Source organism: Copidosoma floridanum, unplaced genomic scaffold (assembly GCF_036245765.1).
Source record: "Copidosoma floridanum isolate Cflo_tuat_1 unplaced genomic scaffold, Cflo_Japanese_pri ptg000007l, whole genome shotgun sequence".
NCBI lineage: Eukaryota > Metazoa > Arthropoda > Insecta > Hymenoptera > Encyrtidae > Copidosoma > Copidosoma floridanum.
This window is the reverse complement of record NW_028321884.1, coordinates 4,429,750-4,449,669: the sequence shown is the minus strand read 5'-3', so window position 1 is coordinate 4,449,669 and position 19,920 is coordinate 4,429,750. Positions and strand designations below refer to the sequence as shown.

The window sequence follows — 19,920 nt, the reverse complement described above, 5'->3', positions numbered from 1 at the left end:
CATGTTGCTCATTCTCATAAATGAACTAACATATTACCCATGAAAAATAAATTAATGGACTGATAAATAAAAAAAAAATGTTCAAAAGAATAGGTAGCAGAAACATTTTTCATTGTACTATAAATAGAGAATTAGGTTATCACTACTCTGTTTTATAATTTATATTATACCAACTAGGTATCAGAACCTTAGACAAACAGGTCGAGATTGCAAAATATCCCCCGTTTCAACTTTACAGCAATGTCTATGAGATTTATTAACATTTGTTATCGGTCATTCATTTTGTCCTGTCAAATATTTCATAAAACTTCATTCAAAAACATTTTAAAACATTTGTAATGTATTAATTTTTTTTTTTTTTTTTTTTTTTTTTATAAAATACGTAAATACTGTTGTATCAACCAAGGCGTAAGCTGCTAGAATTCTTTTTCTCAAACTGAAAAAACAATTATGATTTTTATTCTATCATTTAAAAATAATTCAAGCCTTAGAATGCCATTATCAAAGCTTATGGACAAGTTAGATTTAAAAAAATACTTCCGACCGGTATTTTCATGAAGCTGTTGTTCAGTAGTACTACAGAGAAAGGGACAATGTTTTTTGTGTACAAATCCAGGTCAGGTACCCCCAGTTACAGATCAAACCCCGTAAATCTCGAGAAGCCAAGGTGCCTCGTCAAACCGCAAGTCAAAGTCCAACAACTGACCAGCTAGGAAGTTCGCCAGGCGCGAACTGTAATCTTGGAATTGGAAAATCTCCGCATTGAGGATGGGAGGAGAATCTCAGTTGATAGAATGGAAGAGCTCGCTCGGCAATTCTCTCGCTTTAAAGGCGAAACTCGCGGGCGATAGCGAGATGAAACAAAGTTTCGACGATCGATAGAGTATGTGTGTTTATACACTAGTCTGTCTCTTGGTTCTCTGTTGAAGGAAGTTTTGGCGACTGGTTGGATCATTCAGATTTATTATAAAACTCTCACGCGAAGGTGAAATGATATTTTTTACGATTGATCACGGACGTTTTTTTTTTTTTTTTTTTTTAGTTCAGCGTGATATTGTAATACATTTACTCTCTTAATGGAAATTTAACATAAGGCAATGAAACTGATTCAAAATAATATATATATGTATATACATATAATGCCCTTTTATCATAATAAATGATTTATTATTTATTTTTGCAAAAAGCAAATATTTTATAAAGATGTAATCGAAACATTAAAATGTGTATACGTAATACGTATATTATTTACTGGTTTGCTCAGCTTCATTAAAGCAATCACGTAATAAAATATTACGATCGCCCTGCGTTTTTCTTGACAAAAAAAATTTTACATCCTCGCGAATACATATAATAGTTGAGATAATAACAATAGAATAATTATAATATTTACACCGTGTTATCTTAACCTGTGCTAAGAGCTTTTTATAGAATTTCTAAATCACAATGTCGAATTTCAGGGAACTTTTTCTGTAAGAAAGAAAAAAATTATGAATGAAATTAATCAGTATTATGTTGTTTCATAATTGTACGTTATTCCAAATAAAGTAATAAGAACAAAACAATATTCTCACCTTCAATTTTAACTCGATACGATCGATTTCTCCGCCAAGCATGTCAACAATATTCTCTCCATGTTTAAGTAAAAACGACTCAAGTTCATCTATGTTCTGCATTTTTTGAACCTCCTAAAAATCGAAGGATAACATCTTTGACACATGTAGTTGTTTATAAAATTTATTTTCACCAATAAATCTTACTTCAAGCATTGCATTCAGATCGTGTTTATCCAAGTAGCATCTAGTCAACTCTCGACCATCAAAATCTAGTTCAGCTTTATATCTTACAAGGCTGTTGCCCATATCTATACCTTTTACATCATGGATGGCTCTTACCTGCCAAAAGTTATGCACGTATGATTACATAAACCTATGCATGTATCTCTTGATGCATACAAGTGTTGCAAAACTTTTTTTACCATAACATCAGACTCCAGTTCAGAGTTCATTTTATCGAGATTCTCTTGAGGTATGCTCTGACCAACTAAAGCAGCAACGTTTGTGTAAATAATAAATGAGGCCACACCACCAAGGAGTCCACCAACTAGTAGGGAACCGATTGCATCAAATATAGGATTTCCTAAATACGACGTCAATCCCATGCACGTACCGGCACACAGTACTCCAAGGACCTACGGATATTGTAAAATATCAATGAATTTTCTACGATAATTGAGATTAAATTTAAAGAAATATCTGAAACTTACAGCTGCAAAGTCTTCCATCAAGACAACGTTGACTGATGGATCGTGACCCGTCATTACGTACTCTCGAAAACTTTTTCGCTTTTCGATCGCTCCTTTTTTAATTGAATTAATCGCAACTAGTAAAGTTGCTCCTTCCGAAACTAGTGAGCCAGCTAGTATAATGTATGCCCAGTAAAACGATTCTACTGGGTTTGGAAATAAAATTCCGTTGATTCCATGGTAAACAGACAGACCAGTTCCGACGCAAAATATTCCGACACCCGAAATTAATGAAGAAACGTACTTCATGTTTGAGTAACCGTAGGGATGGTCGGGATCTGGAGTCTTGAAAAATATACAACATACATAGTTTACGCTTTTTTTTCCTCGTCTATTACTTAACTAATTGCCAAGTCTCACCTGAACAGACTTGTGAATACCATATGCTAAAATCAACTGATTGCATGTGTCTGCAGCTGAATGTATACATTCTGAAAACATACTATGAGAGCCAGTGTAAATCCACGCAAGAAGCTTAAAAATAAAATTACCCCCGTTTCTGTAAGTAAAACGAAATTTTAGCTAATGAACGTCAATAAAAATAGTTGTATTATAAAATACATAAACTTACATAACAACAGCTGTCATAACTACTTTACCAGATCTACCCAAGAGCCCCTCTTTTTCAAACATTTGATTTTGACTACCGACTTCTCTTCTGTAATCCCTTAATCTCTTTTTTACAGTAAATACATCTGAAATAGCACAAATTATCATAGATTGTATATTTTAAGCAATTCCCTACAAGAAAACAGATGCTCACTTTGTTGATAAGTCCGCCTCTCAAGCTCCTTTTTCAGCAACTCTTTCAACACAGCTTCTTTGGAGCCCCAGACTTCCAGAGCTCTAAAATAATATGCTCTTACTAAAAGGATATATGCCTATATCCTTTATATACAATCCTACTCTTTGACAAAAATATGTTAACACATAATTGCAACAAAGTCACTCACTTGGCTTCAACATCTTTTCTCCAGTACACAGTGATCGGTGGTTCGAATTCGTATGGTGATCTTCTTTTAGTTTTGGGCAGCGATTCCAAATCCGATTGTTTAAGTAAAAAATCAGACATTGCTCTAATCGGTGTTATAAAATTCCTTTCCAACGAAGAAACTGACAGGTCTACTCTAATTTTTTTCTTTACGGAAGGAGGCGCTGTATTGAAAAATAATATTTTTGAATCACAAATAAGACTTACTCTAAACTTAACAAAGGAAAGGGAATATGTAAAAAATTACGTTTTTTAGCAACTGCTCCTGTAGCTACATCTTCGGCTAACTTTTTTTCGTCTCCCTTGATTTTTTCCTTTAGGTCCAGTTTTTTTTTCTCCTCTTTGATGATCTCAGTCAGAATCTTGACAGTGGCCTTAACAGCAGGAGGGACGACTGTAGAATCAGACGTACCCTCTACATTGAGCACTCGTTCTTTTAGCTTACCCAGGTTATCCTCGTCCAACTTAACAATCCTCTGCATGGCATTGTTTTCCTGTTGTGTCTGCTGCTGTTCAGCCTTCACCTGCAGCTTCGCAGCATCTCCTTTTTCCGCCTTACTCTTTGCATCGAGTTTGGAAGTCGTTGTGCACAGCCACCTCGTGTCAACATATTTGTGCTGATGAAATTTCGCAGAGCTGATTAACGCGTTTACAAGCCTCTGACGAGTAAAAGTGCTGATGTGTCGACGGCTGGCTAGTTGTTGTTGTACTGCTCGAAGCTGTCTGACGTTTGCGTTGCTTAGGGCCTGGCTCAAAAATCGACGGGAGCGATAGATCATTTTTTGTTTATCACAAACTCACGATATTCTGCAATCATAATCAAATATGTAAACAATTATTGTTTTGATGTATTGTTGTTGTTTACAAAGAATTGCTGCACTTAACCTACAAGGATACATTGCAAAAGGTAAAAAAAACCTCGAATTATTGCATTGTATGATTAAATTATACTTGCGAGAAAGCAATGATCTACTCAAAAGTGAACAAATCAAGTGTATAATTACTTTGATTAGGTCTCCCATGAGATGGTAAGCATTTGTCAAACAACTTTCAAGGCACTTGGTTGACAGTATCAGACAAACAAGAGATAAAAAGACCGAATGTTTTACTTGACCCATCCAATAACATGACGTTTTATTTATTTCTAATGTTATCAAGAATCAAATCGAAACTAAACACTGACCAACTGACTTAGCCCGAGCCCCGAGCACCACAGTAGTTGCAGTAAACAGATAGCAGAACTACGGTTTTTAAGTTTAAGTTAGTTTCTTTGTATTTTCTTACATATGCCAGTATACTACTGGAGTAAATTACATCGATTCACAAATCCTACCGTTACATAAATGTCATTACGTATAAAAATAAATATCAAATAGTGTATTTCTTAACTTAAAAATTACCAATAAAAACTTATTTGAGTATAAAAAATGTCTTGGTCGCAGCTTAGAATTAGTTATTGTCTATTTACATTAATAGCGCAATTAAAGCAGAACTACGGAGTACGGGTCACTACGGGACACAACTCACGACATCTATACATAAAAACGCAGAAGCGCGAAAAGTGGCTCCTAAAATTCTGAAGGAGAGCTTCAGGCAGTTTAGGCCCTAGAGCCGTTTAGTCAATTATAAACCAGCCGCAACTAATTTTACGAACATAAATTAAAAATTTGACATTATCTTTAATCTTACAGATATAAAACAAAAAGTTGACGTTGTTTGTGCTATTTGCGGCAAGCTTACAATGTATCTTATACCCAAAAATCTACCTCCAAAAGTATAATATAATACTTATAGGTCAATTTTAGTGTTAGCGAAGCTGCAGGTAAATAGATGTCACTACCATTGCCAAACGGTTGTTTCGTTTGACTGTTTCTTGTAAATGTTGTGTTGTCATTTGTCATACAAATTATTGAAATGAAGACGAGTGAATGATATTTGTTTTATTTTAATCTTGTGGTTTTACAATATTTCGCAGCTCAATAGCTTATTAATAAAAGGGAAGTAACGATGTAATGGAAATAAAGTATTGAAACAAAGTATTTTTATTTTTTATAAAATTGTATTTTAGTTTTGAGTTATTGTTGCTTTTGCAAGATACAGCGACAGTAGAAAAAAATTTGTAGCTTTCAGCTCGTTTGAAAGTTGCGTTGCAGTTGTATTTCAGTCTAAAGTTTTGTTTCTAGCAATCTATAGTATAAAACTTATTTCTCTCTTACAATTATTTTTTTCGGAAAATAAAGATTTGAACATTGAAGTTCATTTATGGAGAAGATCGTCTGAGAGACTACTTTTTTTTTTAAATCAAATTTGTCTTCGCTTAATTTTATGTAAAAACAGAAAAATAGAATAAACTGTTCTATCATTCTTTGTTTACTAAGTTATATCCAAGAACTAGAATCTTTTATTTGCAAAAAGATGGAAATCCCAACTATTTTTCAATACATATTTTTTTTTTAACAGAACATAACTTTACATAGTAAAAATCCGTAGAAATCGCGCGAAGTATTATCACTCTGTAAACTTCAAAGACTTTTAATTTAAATATTAACTTAAACTTCGTATTTACAAGTTCGACGAGTTTTCTTTTTTCATATTTGTACATGTGTTTTTTAAAGCTTAGCAATCCGTGATGTAGAAAATATAAAAAAAAAGATCATTTTTTCTTATTCACTTGTGGAAAAGCCTTAATTATCGATGCTGATTATTGGCATGTGGCATTTTACTTGCAATTAAATATCCAATACACTTTCTTAGTTCTTGGAGCTCCTTGACCATGATTTTATTTTGTTCTTCCTCGTGCTTACGCTGAATTTCAAACTGCTGTTCCATCCACGAATGATGCCTGTCCTGCATTACTTCGTCGTGCTTCATCATCGATTGCACAGCCTCTCTGCGATCAGTAAAATAAATAAATATATAGTTAGATTTAGTACACAAATAGGTAAAATATACAATTTCCTCTTTAAATAAATAACAGTAATCTGCTTACGTTATAGATTCAGAAATCTTATCTTTGGAGTTATCGCCAGTGCTGCTACTACCATTTAATAGGTAATCACTTGGACCATTAGTTATAGGTTCTTGTGTGACCACAAGTTTACTCAAAGTTTCACCACTCTGCCGCTCTTGTGCCACAACATATTCTTTGAGTAGTTTCTCATTATTCAGTTTAATGGTTTCAAGCCTGTCTACAGGAGAATTTGGTTGAGAATTCACAGTTGAATTTAATGTCGCAGCTGTAGTGTTTAGGCTCAAGGGTTTAATGTGAGCTGTAATATGGTCTACAAGATTGGACTTGCTGTTTGGACTGTCGTGAGCGACGATCAGTCGCACAAATTTACTGGTTGACTTGGAGATGTTTAGACACGAAGGGGGACCGTCAACTCGTCGCAAAACAATTTTGTTTGTCTTCCCAATTTTTTCTTCCTCAAGAATGCGTGGTTTCTTCGATAGGGGCTGCCCATCTTCATCTGCAGGTGAAGATAATGTGAAGGACCTGTTAAATAAATAATTTTTTGTAATAACATTTGAATAAAATTTAGACGAGAAAAATAAAATGCATACGTTGATAAATCCAGAGAAGTTTGACCCTCTGACTTTTCCGCAGTGATAACTTTTGAACAATCCAAGTCGTTCTCTTCAGTAGTCGTCTCGACTTCCTGATGCAGAGCAACATTATCTATTATACAGGATGGTATGTGGTCCTCGAGGTCTATGACGTTTAGAGTCTGAGGGAAAAATGAAAGAGAAGGGTCCTCTGCAATCGTGCGATTTTCCTCTTTGCTATCACCATTATCTGAAAGAGTTGCTGAAATTGTTTCCTCCTGTTTCTGCTCCGTGTTTGAGATGGCCCCAATATTTGTTGGTTTGTGAGATGCTGAATGGCACGTTCCATCATCATCTATAACATTATATTTCAAAAAAGTTCGTAAGAAATATCAAGTCATGTATTTTAAAATATTTAAAAAATTGAATGTCATGATTGAACTAGACAATTAATAACATACTGGGGAAAAAAAGTTATATTAAATATCCAGCAACTCACCAATTATACTTTCTACTGGAAACCAAGCATTAATGCATTTGTTGGGCACTACAGTGACTTTGTCATTGACTTTATTTTCTCCTGTTCCCAAACAGCCATTCTCAAACTTAACGTTCGTGTAACTATGATCGGGGAATTTCGTTGATGAACTTAGATCCAAATTTTCTGCTAATAAATTTTGTATAAGTTCATACCTTTGATCAGAAACGGGTGTATGAAAAATATTGTGCAGCTCATTATAAAATGGACAGTTGACGATATCTTTTTCAGAACTATTGTCTTGATTACACTTGAGGTACGAGTTTTTGAGCAGAGCCAATTTACGCTTTATTTGATCAGCAGTCTTCTGATGACCCGCTTGACTCAACACCTTTACCAACTTCTGCAATTTCTCATCTTCTAAACTGTCGTTCATCTGTGACTTGGATGTTATTTCTTGAACGGTTTTCAGAAGAAGACTCACTTCCTCATTTTTCCACTGGTCATCTAAAAAGGTATTATTGTTTTTAAACCAGATTAATACACGATAAATAATAAAGAATAATAATAAAAAAAAATAATAATAATACTTATGTATGTGTACTGTGATTACAAGAAATTGTCTCAACGTTGACATACTTACTAGAATCTTTTGAAGAAACCAATGGTACATTTTTTGCGTTACTACGTATGATTTCTTCAGTAATATGTCTTTCAAATAATTTTTTATACAAAATATAAAATGGAAATTTTTGCAATGCACCGGCCTCAGAACATGATGTATGAACACTAACAAAGTCTTTTTTCAGTTGTATTAATCTTTGCATTATCTGCTGCTTTGTTCTGTTAAATCCTTGCTTTTCTATGGCTAATCTCACATCTTCAGCAGATTTCTCCGTATTTTTGTAAGCTTCTTCAACTATATTTAAGTCCCGAATGCAAGTTAGCAATACAATAGTTTCTTCAGTACTCCAGGGCTCTTCAGCCTTTACTCTTCTCTTTTCTCTTAAAAGACACTTTTTGAACTCCTTACCCCAATACATATCAAGACACGAATAAAATATACATTCCTGTGGGTTTTCATTATTTTCACAACCCATCTTATAATCTATATACATAGTTCTTAACTTAAGCAATGCGTTTTTTACTGAGTTAACACTTCTATCGTAGCCAAACTTTTGCATGGCCTCTGCAATCATCTTCACAGCCACTGGGGAGAAAAATGTGAGTGTCAGTTCATTTTTAAGTTTCATGTACTTGATTTGGTTCAACATTTTCTGAACTTCTGCTTTTGTCCATTCTACTGGATCATCAGGAAACTTTATTAAGCATTCATCATCGTTTTCGTATTCATCGGAATCATAACCGTTTGTATCATCAGCGTTTTTGTAGATTTCACATAATTCTTTGTAAAATGGACACTCTTTTATGTTGTTACTATTGACTTTTTGCCTTGTAAATGTCAAATAGTTTTTTCTCAAAGTTGTCAACTTCATCTGTATTTGCCTGTCAGTCCTGTTGTAGCCTCTTGTTTGCATCATTTGGCACAACAGGGTCGACATCTTGATAACCGAGTATCTGTTGATGAAATTGTTTTCCTTAATCAAATTTAACAAACACACTGTTTCCTCATGATCCCAGCGATTATTTTTTCGTTTCAAATCATCTTTTGAATCATAGTCTACTGATACTGTACCAACATCTGTTGGCTCTATCATTCCATAATCATCCATGGTTTCTAATGATAAGTTTACCATTGATAGTAGTTCTGAAATAAAAAGGAAAAGTAAATAAATTGGTTAGTTGATCATGACTAAGCAAACATCGAAATGTGATTTTAAAATATCTTAAAGAATTTCCTAATTTGCAAAACTTAAAAACTTCAAAAACGTCGAATAAATATGCTATTGTTATTTCGCTTTTTGACATTTCTTTAGAACAAAAAACCACAAACAGGCACCTGAAGTATTAATAAAACTTAGAGCACTGACACCTAAAGTATTGATTGAAGCCACTGGATGGCGTATGGATGGGAAAAAAAAAAAAAAAAAAAAAAAAAAAAAAAAAAATTGGAGGTCACGGAAAAAATAGCACAGTATTTTCGTAACAATGTCAACGCGTAATTATTTTCGAAACAAAAATCAATTACTTTCCGGGTATTATGATGTACTCTGTAGCAATATCTCGCAACTCAATAACAGCTGAGCAATACTTACACTGCCTAGACCAGGCGTAATCTCTAGCTGTAGATTAATCGGAGTCTATTGCTTATATTTTAGATCTGATCTCATTAACGTGCAAAAACAGGTGAGAGTAAGTATTGGTGACCTTGTAATGTATGAATATTTGTTAATCCCATATCCCACATAATCACTTTATGCAGCATGCCAGACAATAATTGATAATACGAAACCAGCCAATCGCGAACCCAAATAGGTTCGTGGGCAACATATATGTTCAACGAGAGAATAACAACAAAAACACGCACACATATATCTATATACATCACACTTACGCACGCACACGTTCTTTCCGAATTTGTCATTTGCTCGATTCGATTCATGGGAGGCGTTATCAATCAATAAGTAGATAGTAGTGTAGGCAACGGAGAAATTAACATGCTACTTAATACGGTAAACGTGCAGTAAAAACTTGCCTTCATTTTGCGAGTGTCTCATTTATTCGCTTGAAAGTTGATGAAAATAGAAAAAGCCCCGAAAGAATGAGCGGACCTCATGGACAGAGAAAAGAACGAATGCCAGATGCAGCTTTACAGCATTTGTGGGGTATATATTCTCTTACTGTATAAAACGTAGGTAGGTCTACCTATAAATCTTTATGGAGAGCGGAGGCTTTTGTTTTTCTCTGTGCCCTTACTTATTTGCGCGCACGCACCCTCCCTCTCTTGCGGAGTTATATATATGCTTTTCAATCCTTTTACAATCTATATATATATATATATACACATACATATACACAGGAGTCGTGTATATAACTTGTGTTTGCGAAAAAGAATAACTTTCATGCCGAGTGCCGTATACTTACCCATTTCAAGTGCAATGCATGCATGCACTGTAAGGGCAAACAGAAAGGGGGGGCAAGACACGAGTTAAATAAGGAATCTCGTTAAAATGCCGTGCTGTGTGTGACCGTCCTTGGACGTGAGCTTATAGCGATATGTAGACTTGAAGGGATAAAGGTCGTACACATCGAAAAAAAAGGGATGACAATAAATGTTTTTGCTTACTTGTAACAGCTTCGCTCTCGGCGAATTCGATATTGGCAATGGGCAATTCCTGGCATATATAAGCTGAGCCCCAAGAAATTTTTAATAAAATACTTTGCTGATAGGTATAAACGCCGCGCTACGTTGATTCACTTGCAGACAAAGAGCAAAGTGATATATATACTACGCGTGGATATATAGGTGTACATTGGACCTATCTAAATAATCCAACTACATACTTGCAGTCCTCCTCGTGCGTCCGTAAAAGGTTAGAACTACTTAGTATCGTACTGCGCTCAAGTGCAAGATGTACAAGATATGTTGCAGGATAACTTTGTAGACAATAACACTAGTGTCGATGTGTTTTGGAGCTCGCGACGGCCTCGAAGTAAGTATATACTCTAACCCTCGAAATCGGAGTCGAAGGAGCACTGGAGCACGATGCAATGCATACATTTTTTGACACTTGAGGTGCGCGATGCGCGCGGCGCGCCAGCTCGGAAACCATGCAAACAATTTCTGAAAATCTGCTTGGCCGATAATCAATATCATATTACAGATATGTCGAAATACTTATTTTTGTATAGCAAGTGTATCAGGCGCATGATTATTTGTGTGCATATGAACACAAAAAATCAATGTAGAATAAGTAAGTCGATAAGTAGCCCATCATTTTTTTTAACAACAAAATTTACAATCACTCAGATCGGCATTGCGCAGAATATGACTTTGAAAGGGTGAGCTCATGCGCAGCCATTGTACATATCTTGATTTCATCAGCCAATCAAAGAGCTAGAACCAACGATCGAGCGGCCATGGCCACGTTGAATTTCCACCAATGAGCGTTTTGGAAATTACAATATGGCTGACTGTTATTTTTTTCTTTTTCTCGTCTTCGGTAATGGCGCCAATATGGCGTCAGTTGAATCAATAAAGCGCGTGGAATTTTAATCAAACGAAAATAAAATTAAAGTAATCATTGTGATGAATCCCGTTCGAGTTATACTGTGACGCGTTCAACCCACAATGAACACAAAATTTGCAACCCCTTCGACCCCCCCCCAGGACCTAGAAATGCGGCCTATTACGGCTGCCGTAGTCCGTAGTAGGGCGAAGCTTACTAGCCTAGTCTAAACACGTCTCCAAATGAGTCCAAAATCCAAAGTGAGTCTTCGGTCCAAAGTAAATATCTAAATAATTAATTTAAGTTTGGCTTCTCGGGATTCAGAATATTAAAATTTTAAGTAATCGCTTTGCGTATGTGTTTTTACGTCTGATAAAGAAAAGGTAAAATTATCATCATTCAAGATCAGATTAGAAATGACTTGGATTTAGTAACTGAAGACCAAGTGCCATTTAATTATGTTTGGAAAACGGATATTCAAGTAAACAGGAATATAATTAAGTGATTCAAGTATCAGAGAATAGAATGCGCTGTGTCTATTGGCACCAAATCCACGTAATTACGTGGAGATAAGGTTAGGAATTTTAAAGAATTTCAGTTTATTATTAAACAAAAGGGCCAGTAAGCGCCCCGGGTTATCTGGTGGTAGGCGCTTGGGCTGTTAATTTATTTTTAATTTGTTAATAAACTGGCTAGTAAGTGCCTTGGGTCATATGGGGAAATGCGCTGTAGTTATATGTTATATTTTTATCATTAAATAAATTGGATATCAAGCTCCCTGGGTTATTTAGTAGTTTTTTCTCATGATATTTATATGTTGCAAGTCGTTTGGATCTTTATTTTAAAGATTTTGCAATCTGATGAGTATGATTTATGTATACAGTTATAAGTTGAGCGTGTATTTAAAATATTGTTAGGTTTTATTTATCTGAAGTATAGGGTTATTTGGTTGAAGAGGTTTTGGGTACTGAGTTATTAGGTTAAAAAGCTTGGGATTTAGTTAGTTGGTTTTAGCACATTTGAATTTGCCGCTTAGCGCGCATTAACTCTGGCCGCAGAGCGTCAGTTCGGGTGGCGGTACTGTGACGGTCACGTCTTCGGTTTTCTGCCGCAGGGGCCGTACCATATAACTATTTTTCTGTACATCGGCCTATGTTATAACATAGGCCCGCGAAGCTAAAAAAAGTTATATGGTACGGCTCCAGGCGAGAGCACTGGTGCGAACTTCACTTTACGTGGACATACTTCATTTAAAAAAGTAGTGTTTTTCTTTAAAATTCCTAACCTTATATCTACGTAATTACGTGGATTTGGTGCGAATAGACACAGCGAATAGAATGTCCAAGTTTACTTTCGGTGCCCCAACCACCGCTGCGACGTCCACGAGCTTTTCTTTTCCAGTACAACAGTGAGTTTACGTCTTGTGTTGTAATTCTAACCTATAAAGTTTATACCATCGATAATACAGTTATTGACTTATTTTTAACTGAATTCAGTATGTTTGGTTTTTGTATAAAGGAGAAAATTTTTTTTCGTGCTTTTTACTTTATCTCGTAGCAACAATAAGTCTCTGTAATGTATACGATTACGGAACTTGATTTTTGATGTTTGATGTTTCCAGACAAGCTGGAGCTTTTGGCGCGACAAGCGCTTTTGGTGCCACTGGTTCTGCAGCTGCACCATCTATGGCTCAGCCTACAGCCACCCCAGGTTTAAACTTTAGTTTTGGTAACACAGCAACAGTTCAGCCTGCAGCCACACAGCCAACCCTAAATACTGGCTTGTTTGGAGCTACTACAAATCAACCTCAGCAGTCTCAGTTAGCTCAGCAGTTAGCTCAGCCTATACAGCAAACAACTGGGCTGACATTTGGCACTCCGACAGCAGCTGCTAAGCCCACTGGTTTGACCTTTGGAACTCCAACTGTTACAACTACACAGACAACTGGTCTATCTTTCAACCCCCCAACAGCTACCTCAGGAGGCTTGTCCTTTGGTTTAGGCACATCTGGAACAGCTGCTGGGACTGGGGGTGGTATAGCTTTCGGAGCAGCTCCAACTACTAGTGGTCTGTCCTTTGGAACAACAACAAGCACTGCTGCAGTTGCACCTACGACTTCCGGCTTAGGTTTTGGTACTACTCTTGCTGCTAATACAGGGTTAAATTTTGGTGCAACTTCTACAGCTGGTACAGGTCTGAGTTTTGGAGCCACTCCAACATCATCAACTGCTTGTAAGAATTTTCGTATACTTTGGTGTTGCATTTAATTTCAGAACCATCACCATCATAACTGTATTTATTATTTTTGACTTCCATAGCATCGTTGTTTAATACAAGTACACTTTTTGGAGCAAAACCAGCAACAACAGCACCAGCTGTTACTACTGCCCCAACTACAACAACAAATCGTGGACTTGGGGGATTAGATGTATCAGTTACAAACAAAGGTCTTACACAGGGTAATGTACAGTCCACATCAGCCAAAGAAAATTTATTACCCAACGAGCTTATGCAAACAATAGATAGTTTTAAGTAAGTATTTTACAAACCGGCATATATATGGCTTTATGAGACAACTAATTAATTTAAAAAATAAATTCCATGTTTTTAGAGAATTTGTGAAAACGCAGAAAAGCCTCAGTTCAGACATAGCGCGAGGTTCCGTACGGCCTCTTAACAGATGTGCTGAAGACACAGCCTCGCTCATGGAAATTCTGACAACATTGGCTGGTTCAGTGCAGCGAGACAGATCACTCACTGACAGACTTAAATGCGACACGGCCAATGCGCTGCATAATGCTGAAATCGCTCAGAGAACACATGATACACCCCCCGGGCTTCAGTACGAAAATAATGCCCCTCTTTTGTTTTTTATGGAGCTTGCTGAACAATTTGAAAACGATTTAATGTTATTTAAGCAACAGATTGAGTCGACCGAAAAACACATACAGACTATGATGACTCCCAAAACTTTGACACCTCAAGGTACAAACTTAATTCTTGACTTGTTTTACATAAATTTTGTAAAACTATTATCTATAATTACTTTTTTTTATCTGTAGAATTAACGATGGCAATGAATAAGTTGCACGAGTCACTGGTAGCAGTTGCTGGCAAATTGCAAGGAGTGCATTCAAAAGTTCAGCAACAGAAAGAACAGTACCTTAACTTTAGAAAGTATGTCTTGAAAGATACCACAAATGTTTTTGAAGATATTAGGTCAGATGGGAATTCCAGCAGGAGTATCATAGGAAAAGTAACAAGTGGTCCCACACCATTTGGTCCAGGTATTGGGAAAACGGTTTTTTTTTTTTTTTTCCCTTATAGTCTGTACAAGAGTTACTACAACAGTCAATTTTTTCAGGCAATCGGAGTTTCTTATCATCTTCATCTTTGAATCCAGTTCAGACTCCTAGTTATGGCAATCCAAACCCATTAGGTAAGAGACAAGTTTCTGCTTTAATCAATACGCAATTTAATTAAAAAGTCAGAGTAAAATTATATTTAATTTGTTCTTCATTCCTCCGAATTCTAATATTTAGGTCTGGCAAGGATTTAGAGAAAGGTAGAAGGTTATTAACTAGCTTCTGCCTTTTATTATTGTTTCGACAATTAAATAAATGTAACCTGAACAGTTAATTTTGTTTATTTTAAAGTAACAGTTAAAAAGCTCTTTGTCCGTATCTATTTTCTTGTCAGCTTTTTTTTCATATAAGTTGTACATCAAACCATTCTATTCTATAAATAATTTTTTTTAAATTATTTTATTTCAAGCAAAATTTTATTTCTCAATAGCTAAATTTTATTTAATGACAATATTAGCAGCGTGTGATACCATTATCTGTGCTACACTGTTTATCTTACCTTTTCAGGAAAAAATTAATACATGGCTGTACCTTAAATTATGTATAGAGGTATAGAACATTTTCTTTGTTTGCTTTATTTTGTGTTTTTCCACTTTTGGGGTTAATATTTGGTTCATCGACTAAAAATATCATTAACGAAAATATCCAGGCATTTAATTAACTAGCAATTTTAAGTTAACTTTATTGTTTCTACTACACTGCATTCAAGCTTTTAACAATTTATAGGCAGCTTTATATAATTAGGTTTATTTTTAACCTCTAACCGCATTTTGTGGGCGAATGAAAATTAACGCATCAATACCGAAGTTAATTCAGAATGCCAATTACTGAAAATTTGCACCTCTATGGAAATCAAAAAAATCATCTTAAGATTCAAAGAAAATATTTTTTTTTTAATTTTTATTATGCACTATCTGTTGGTAGGTTGGGGAAGCTCTAGCACAACACCCTCAACGAATCTCTCTCTGGAGACAACAACGAAGCCTCCCACAGTAGGCCTTAATTTTAATTCGTCATCGAGTTTTATAGCACCATCCAACACGAGTTCAAGCTTTCAACTACAGAAGCCTCCAGTTGGTAACAAACGAGGAAAACACTAATTTGCCCAAGCACTGGAATGAGAAGATGGGATTGTAAATAACAAATAGGCTAGTTGAGTTACTTTTCTTTTGTAATTTTGTAAATTATGCATCAAAGTATATACTTTTATATTTCTGCCCAATATTCATGTTGATAAGTTGAAGCTGTTTGTTATTAGGTTTTTATCAATCATTCGTTTTGTTGCTTACTGTAGGCCCCTTTTTAAAGATATTTTTTATACTTTTTTTTTTTTTTTAACCTACGTATCGAAAATCATAATACGCGGATTGTTTTTAGCAAAATTGTTACTGAAAACACGTTTTCACAAAAATTATTTCGTAATGAAACTACTACAGGATTTTAGTCGTACCCCGTATAGTTGCTTTTCAGGCACAACTGTTACACAGTAGTGTTTTTGAGTTGCATAAATTTACTCACTTGATTAATTTGAGGGTAGAGCCAATAATTTGTTATAGAATGTTTTTTGTATCAATTTTGAGGGACGATATTAAGGTAGAAAGTTTAAACATTCAATGATATTTATTGAATGTTAAAAATGTACAGTAATAAATATTGATTGTGTATAAATCTAAGTATGTGCATAGAAATCTAAGATTTAATAATGTATTATTAAACTTTCACAGATTCTCATCTTTATAAATTTGTAATAAAAAATTTTCAACATTCAATAACTTAAATATTATTTATATCGCGCCGACTTGTAAGATTGGAATCAGTAGTCTAAATGCTTCTTGAACGTACGAGCTTGCGTTCGTTGCCTGAAAAAGTAGAACATAAATATATACATTTTTATAAAATAATAAATGAAAAAATCTTAACAATTTTCTAATTACGTACTTCCAAGGAGATTGTTGTAATACTAGAAGTAACCTCGGACTTGTAAGCATTCTCTTTGAATTCACGCAATCGATCATTGTACAGATTTGCTATGACGCCGATTTGTGAAGATAACGTTTTTGTGAGTTGGACCAAGGAATCAGCCTCGTTAACGGTACTTCTGCGTTCTTTAATTAAAAGTAATTCTGCAGTTTTATGAAATCTCTCTACCGAATAGGCTGTAAATTGTGCCAGAGCAGATATTGCTTTTTGAAATATTTCACGATGAGATGATTCTTTTAATTCTGTTGGTACTTCAGAATTCATAGCGTTCCAGCTCTGAAAAAATTTCGGTGAATTGTAACTTTTTAATCAATGCATAAAAATTGAAAAATTGATTTTATTTGAACTTACGTCGACCAGTTTGTTGTAGGTCACAGAAATACCTAAATCTTTGGTAGCTTCTTCAAGCTCTTTTGTCAAATCTTTCTTTTCCTGTTCTTCATCTTCATCCTCATCACCTAGGTCACATAAATCTTTAACTTCATCCAACGTTTCCTGCATGGACGTCAAATCGCTGCTATCGAGATTCATAAGCTGCTGTTGGATTTTCATGTTACATTGTTTGGACAGCATTTCTAAAGCCTCCAAATGCACTAGGCCTTGATAATCATCAAAAAGACTTTCAAAATGAACTTTTCTTGAGAGTTCTTTTTCTTCTATTGATTTTTCTTCGAGATCTGCCTTTTCTTTCGCTTCTCTGAGGATGTGAGACAGAATAGGCTTATCAGCTTCATTCAAAAAGAAAGCTCTTTTCTTTTTCAAGCCAGGATCACCTTCCTGTAGAACTTCCATGGTCTTCTTTCCAAGCGTTTCTAAAGTATCTAATCCACCTGATATGACTTTTGTGCTTGTAGTTTCGACTAATTTTGTGATTGAGGACATACTTGATATGAAACTGCCAAAGCCAAATGAAGATAAATATTGAGACTGACTATCTGGTGATTCTTCGGGTGTGTTCTCTGGAGTAGAGTATTTTAAAAATATGTACTTAGTCTCTGTAACGACTTATTGATGAATTATTATAAGAAAATTATCACCTACCTTTTTCAGAGTTTTTCAACTCTGGTTTTTCCAGCTCAACTTTTTCTGGCTCTATTTTTTCCATTTCTGATTTTTCCAACTTTTCCTTTTCGGGATTTTCCTCCAAAGTTAAATCTTCCGGATTCGGAATACCCAGAGACTCCTCTAAATACGTCAGTCCTTGATTCACGTGACTAGTCAACGTTGAAACACCAACACTGGCAGTATTAAGCAGTGAACTGACACCCCAACTACCCCATCCTCCCCAACCATCATTTGGGCTTACTTGCTCTACTGTAACAGACTTGGCAAGTTTATCTAGCACTGGCTGGTATTTATCATCTGATAAATCATCTGGAAGCACAACATCCTCATTCAAAGCTTCCCAACCATCTGGTTTGAAAAGATCTTTAAATTTTAAGTTGGACTTTAACTCCTCTGGCACATCTTTTGGGCTCTCTATTTCACAATTTTTTTCAACTTTACTCTGTTTTGATGCAATTTCTAATTCTTCTCGCAAATTTTTTTCATCACACTCTTCCCAGCATTCCTGGGTTAATGGAGGTTGCCCACCTTTAACCACTGCATCACCCCTAACCTCATCAGAAGTACTTGCTCTAACATCTGGAAGCTTATCAGTTTTTGTGGCACCCAATTTAACAGCACCCAATGGCTGGATTTCTTTAGGCTTGCGCTGTCTTTGTGGCCTCTCTCTTTTACTTGAAGCAGATTTTGAACTGTTTGAGCTTTCAGTCTTCTCTTGATTCAATTCTGTGTTTACTTTGCTAGGCTCTCCTTGATTTTTTTCACTCTTATCAGTGACCTTTTTTTTCTCCATTTGTTTGGATTCTGGAAGAAAAAAAAAAAAATTTGAAAGTAATGGTTTTATTTGGTAATGTGATAAAATTAGGGTTATATAAATATCAACCAGGCTTTGCATCAGCTTGACCAGTAGAGGAATTATGCTTTCTCTGCGATGCCGACTTTTGTTTGCTATGTTTCTTCACAGGAGCATGGTTCTGCACTGGTATGAAATCAACATCATCATCACTATCGGAGCCAATGGAGGCATACTTCTTAGCTCTTGACTGCTGATATCTTGGTGCTCTCTGAGCGCTCATTTCCTCATCTGCACTTTCAAAATCGTCACTCTCCGATGTTGCCATAATACAGCAGTGATAAAACTGACGAGTCTACACAAAGTATAAACAAAGTAGCTACATATATACATGACTGACTACATCCTTATTAATTTTCTGTTCTACAATGTGTTGGTATATAAAGATACAATACCACTTAAAAAACATGATGAAATCATGAGAATGTTATTTTTATTTTTTCAGTACACAAGCATACCTATCTATAAAAGCAAAGAAGCATCATTAATCATGACACAAGAACTGTGCTTGTGCATGCACATATATTTATGTCATCAGCAAGTGTTAGAAAAAACAACTGTCATGTGTTTGTAAACAAAACATAAGTAGGTAAGGTATGACCACTCTCTCATCTTATCTTGATCTATGGAAAAATCATTGCATTCTGCAGATGCAATTAAAACTCGTCATTTACTCAAGTAAATAACATTTCACAGGTGTTTGCACAATAATATGTTATACACAGAGTAGATCGAAAGTAACGAGAATAAAAAAAAAAAAAAAAAACTTATTGAAACAGTAAGAAGAGAAACGTTTCGTTTTAACCTGATGGTCTATTTACCTGCTGCGCAACAATTCGTGCACGATGTCAAAATACCTATATCTTTTCGGATCCTCTTCTTTATTCAGCTTCAAGAAACAATCCTCTGCCCATTATATTAACTTGAATTTAGTTAAAGGCATGCAGCTGTACAGAAGACTGCAGAAGAATTTTTTATGAGAGATAAGTATAAGTTTGAAGTATTACAGCACGTATACGTCAGATGAGTTAACTTTTTGTCATCAGCTGCGTGGTAAAGTTGTGTGTGGGTTGCGGCAGCGCCACCCATAGCCACTGATAGAACTCGTGGATAACTGTTGTGCATTCCCACAAAAGGAAGAATTGGTAAATTATTTGGAAACATTTCGCATTGTTTATTTGCTAAATCACAATTCTTTATAAATAGA

At 35.3% G+C, this 19,920-nt stretch overlaps 4 protein-coding genes across 9 annotated transcripts; 1 reads left to right on the top strand and 3 right to left on the bottom strand.

Moving 5' to 3' along the window:
• Positions 1–1,052: 1,052 nt before the first annotated feature.
• Positions 1,053–4,509, bottom strand: ZnT49B (solute carrier family 30 member 9). 2 transcript variants are annotated; one of them, XM_014351010.3, is made up of 11 exons: positions 4,301–4,509; positions 3,544–4,103; positions 3,259–3,460; positions 3,069–3,151; positions 2,877–3,000; positions 2,666–2,804; positions 2,267–2,590; positions 1,979–2,191; positions 1,761–1,895; positions 1,575–1,688; positions 1,053–1,470 (listed from the first exon to the last, which is right to left on the bottom strand). In XM_014351010.3, the coding sequence occupies exons 2-11, from the start codon at positions 4,073–4,075 to the stop codon at positions 1,426–1,428; spliced, it is 1,911 nt and encodes a 636-aa protein (XP_014206496.2). In that variant the 5' UTR covers positions 4,076–4,103; positions 4,301–4,509; the 3' UTR covers positions 1,053–1,425. The 2 variants fall into 2 exon arrangements, with proteins under 2 accessions (XP_014206496.2, XP_089444676.1); XM_089588550.1 differs by lacking the exon at positions 4,301–4,509 and having other exon boundaries at positions 3,544–3,670; positions 3,742–3,871.
• Positions 4,510–5,335: 826 nt separating this feature from the next.
• LOC106637652 (uncharacterized) lies at positions 5,336–11,021 on the bottom strand. Of its 2 annotated transcripts, XM_089588803.1 has the most exons (7): positions 10,568–11,020; positions 7,964–9,088; positions 7,536–7,827; positions 7,342–7,463; positions 6,861–7,197; positions 6,286–6,792; positions 5,336–6,186 (listed from the first exon to the last, which is right to left on the bottom strand). In XM_089588803.1, the coding sequence occupies exons 2-7, from the start codon at positions 9,075–9,077 to the stop codon at positions 5,985–5,987; spliced, it is 2,574 nt and encodes an 857-aa protein (XP_089444929.1). In that variant the 5' UTR covers positions 9,078–9,088; positions 10,568–11,020; the 3' UTR covers positions 5,336–5,984. The 2 variants fall into 2 exon arrangements, with proteins under 2 accessions (XP_089444929.1, XP_089444928.1); XM_089588802.1 differs by having other exon boundaries at positions 7,342–7,827; positions 10,568–11,021.
• Positions 11,022–12,560: 1,539 nt separating this feature from the next.
• Nup58 (nuclear pore complex protein Nup58) lies at positions 12,561–16,478 on the top strand. 2 transcript variants are annotated; one of them, XM_014352305.2, is made up of 8 exons: positions 12,561–12,858; positions 13,072–13,682; positions 13,769–13,982; positions 14,062–14,435; positions 14,513–14,737; positions 14,815–14,889; positions 15,323–15,364; positions 15,740–15,823. In XM_014352305.2, the coding sequence occupies exons 1-7, from the start codon at positions 12,788–12,790 to the stop codon at positions 15,331–15,333; spliced, it is 1,581 nt and encodes a 526-aa protein (XP_014207791.2). In that variant the 5' UTR covers positions 12,561–12,787; the 3' UTR covers positions 15,334–15,364; positions 15,740–15,823. The 2 variants fall into 2 exon arrangements, with proteins under 2 accessions (XP_014207791.2, XP_014207782.2); XM_014352296.3 differs by lacking the exon at positions 15,323–15,364 and having other exon boundaries at positions 12,563–12,858; positions 15,740–16,478.
• LOC106638902 (protein FAM114A2) lies at positions 16,460–19,813 on the bottom strand. Of its 3 annotated transcripts, none has more exons than XM_023391049.2 (6): positions 19,535–19,813; positions 18,744–19,008; positions 17,837–18,664; positions 17,147–17,730; positions 16,754–17,071; positions 16,460–16,674 (listed from the first exon to the last, which is right to left on the bottom strand). In XM_023391049.2, the coding sequence occupies exons 2-6, from the start codon at positions 18,979–18,981 to the stop codon at positions 16,600–16,602; spliced, it is 2,043 nt and encodes a 680-aa protein (XP_023246817.2). In that variant the 5' UTR covers positions 18,982–19,008; positions 19,535–19,813; the 3' UTR covers positions 16,460–16,599. The 3 variants fall into 3 exon arrangements, with proteins under 3 accessions (XP_023246817.2, XP_014207769.2, XP_089444746.1); XM_014352283.3 differs by having other exon boundaries at positions 17,147–17,754; positions 19,535–19,811; XM_089588620.1 differs by having other exon boundaries at positions 17,147–17,754; positions 19,571–19,811.
• Positions 19,814–19,920: the final 107 nt, after the last annotated feature.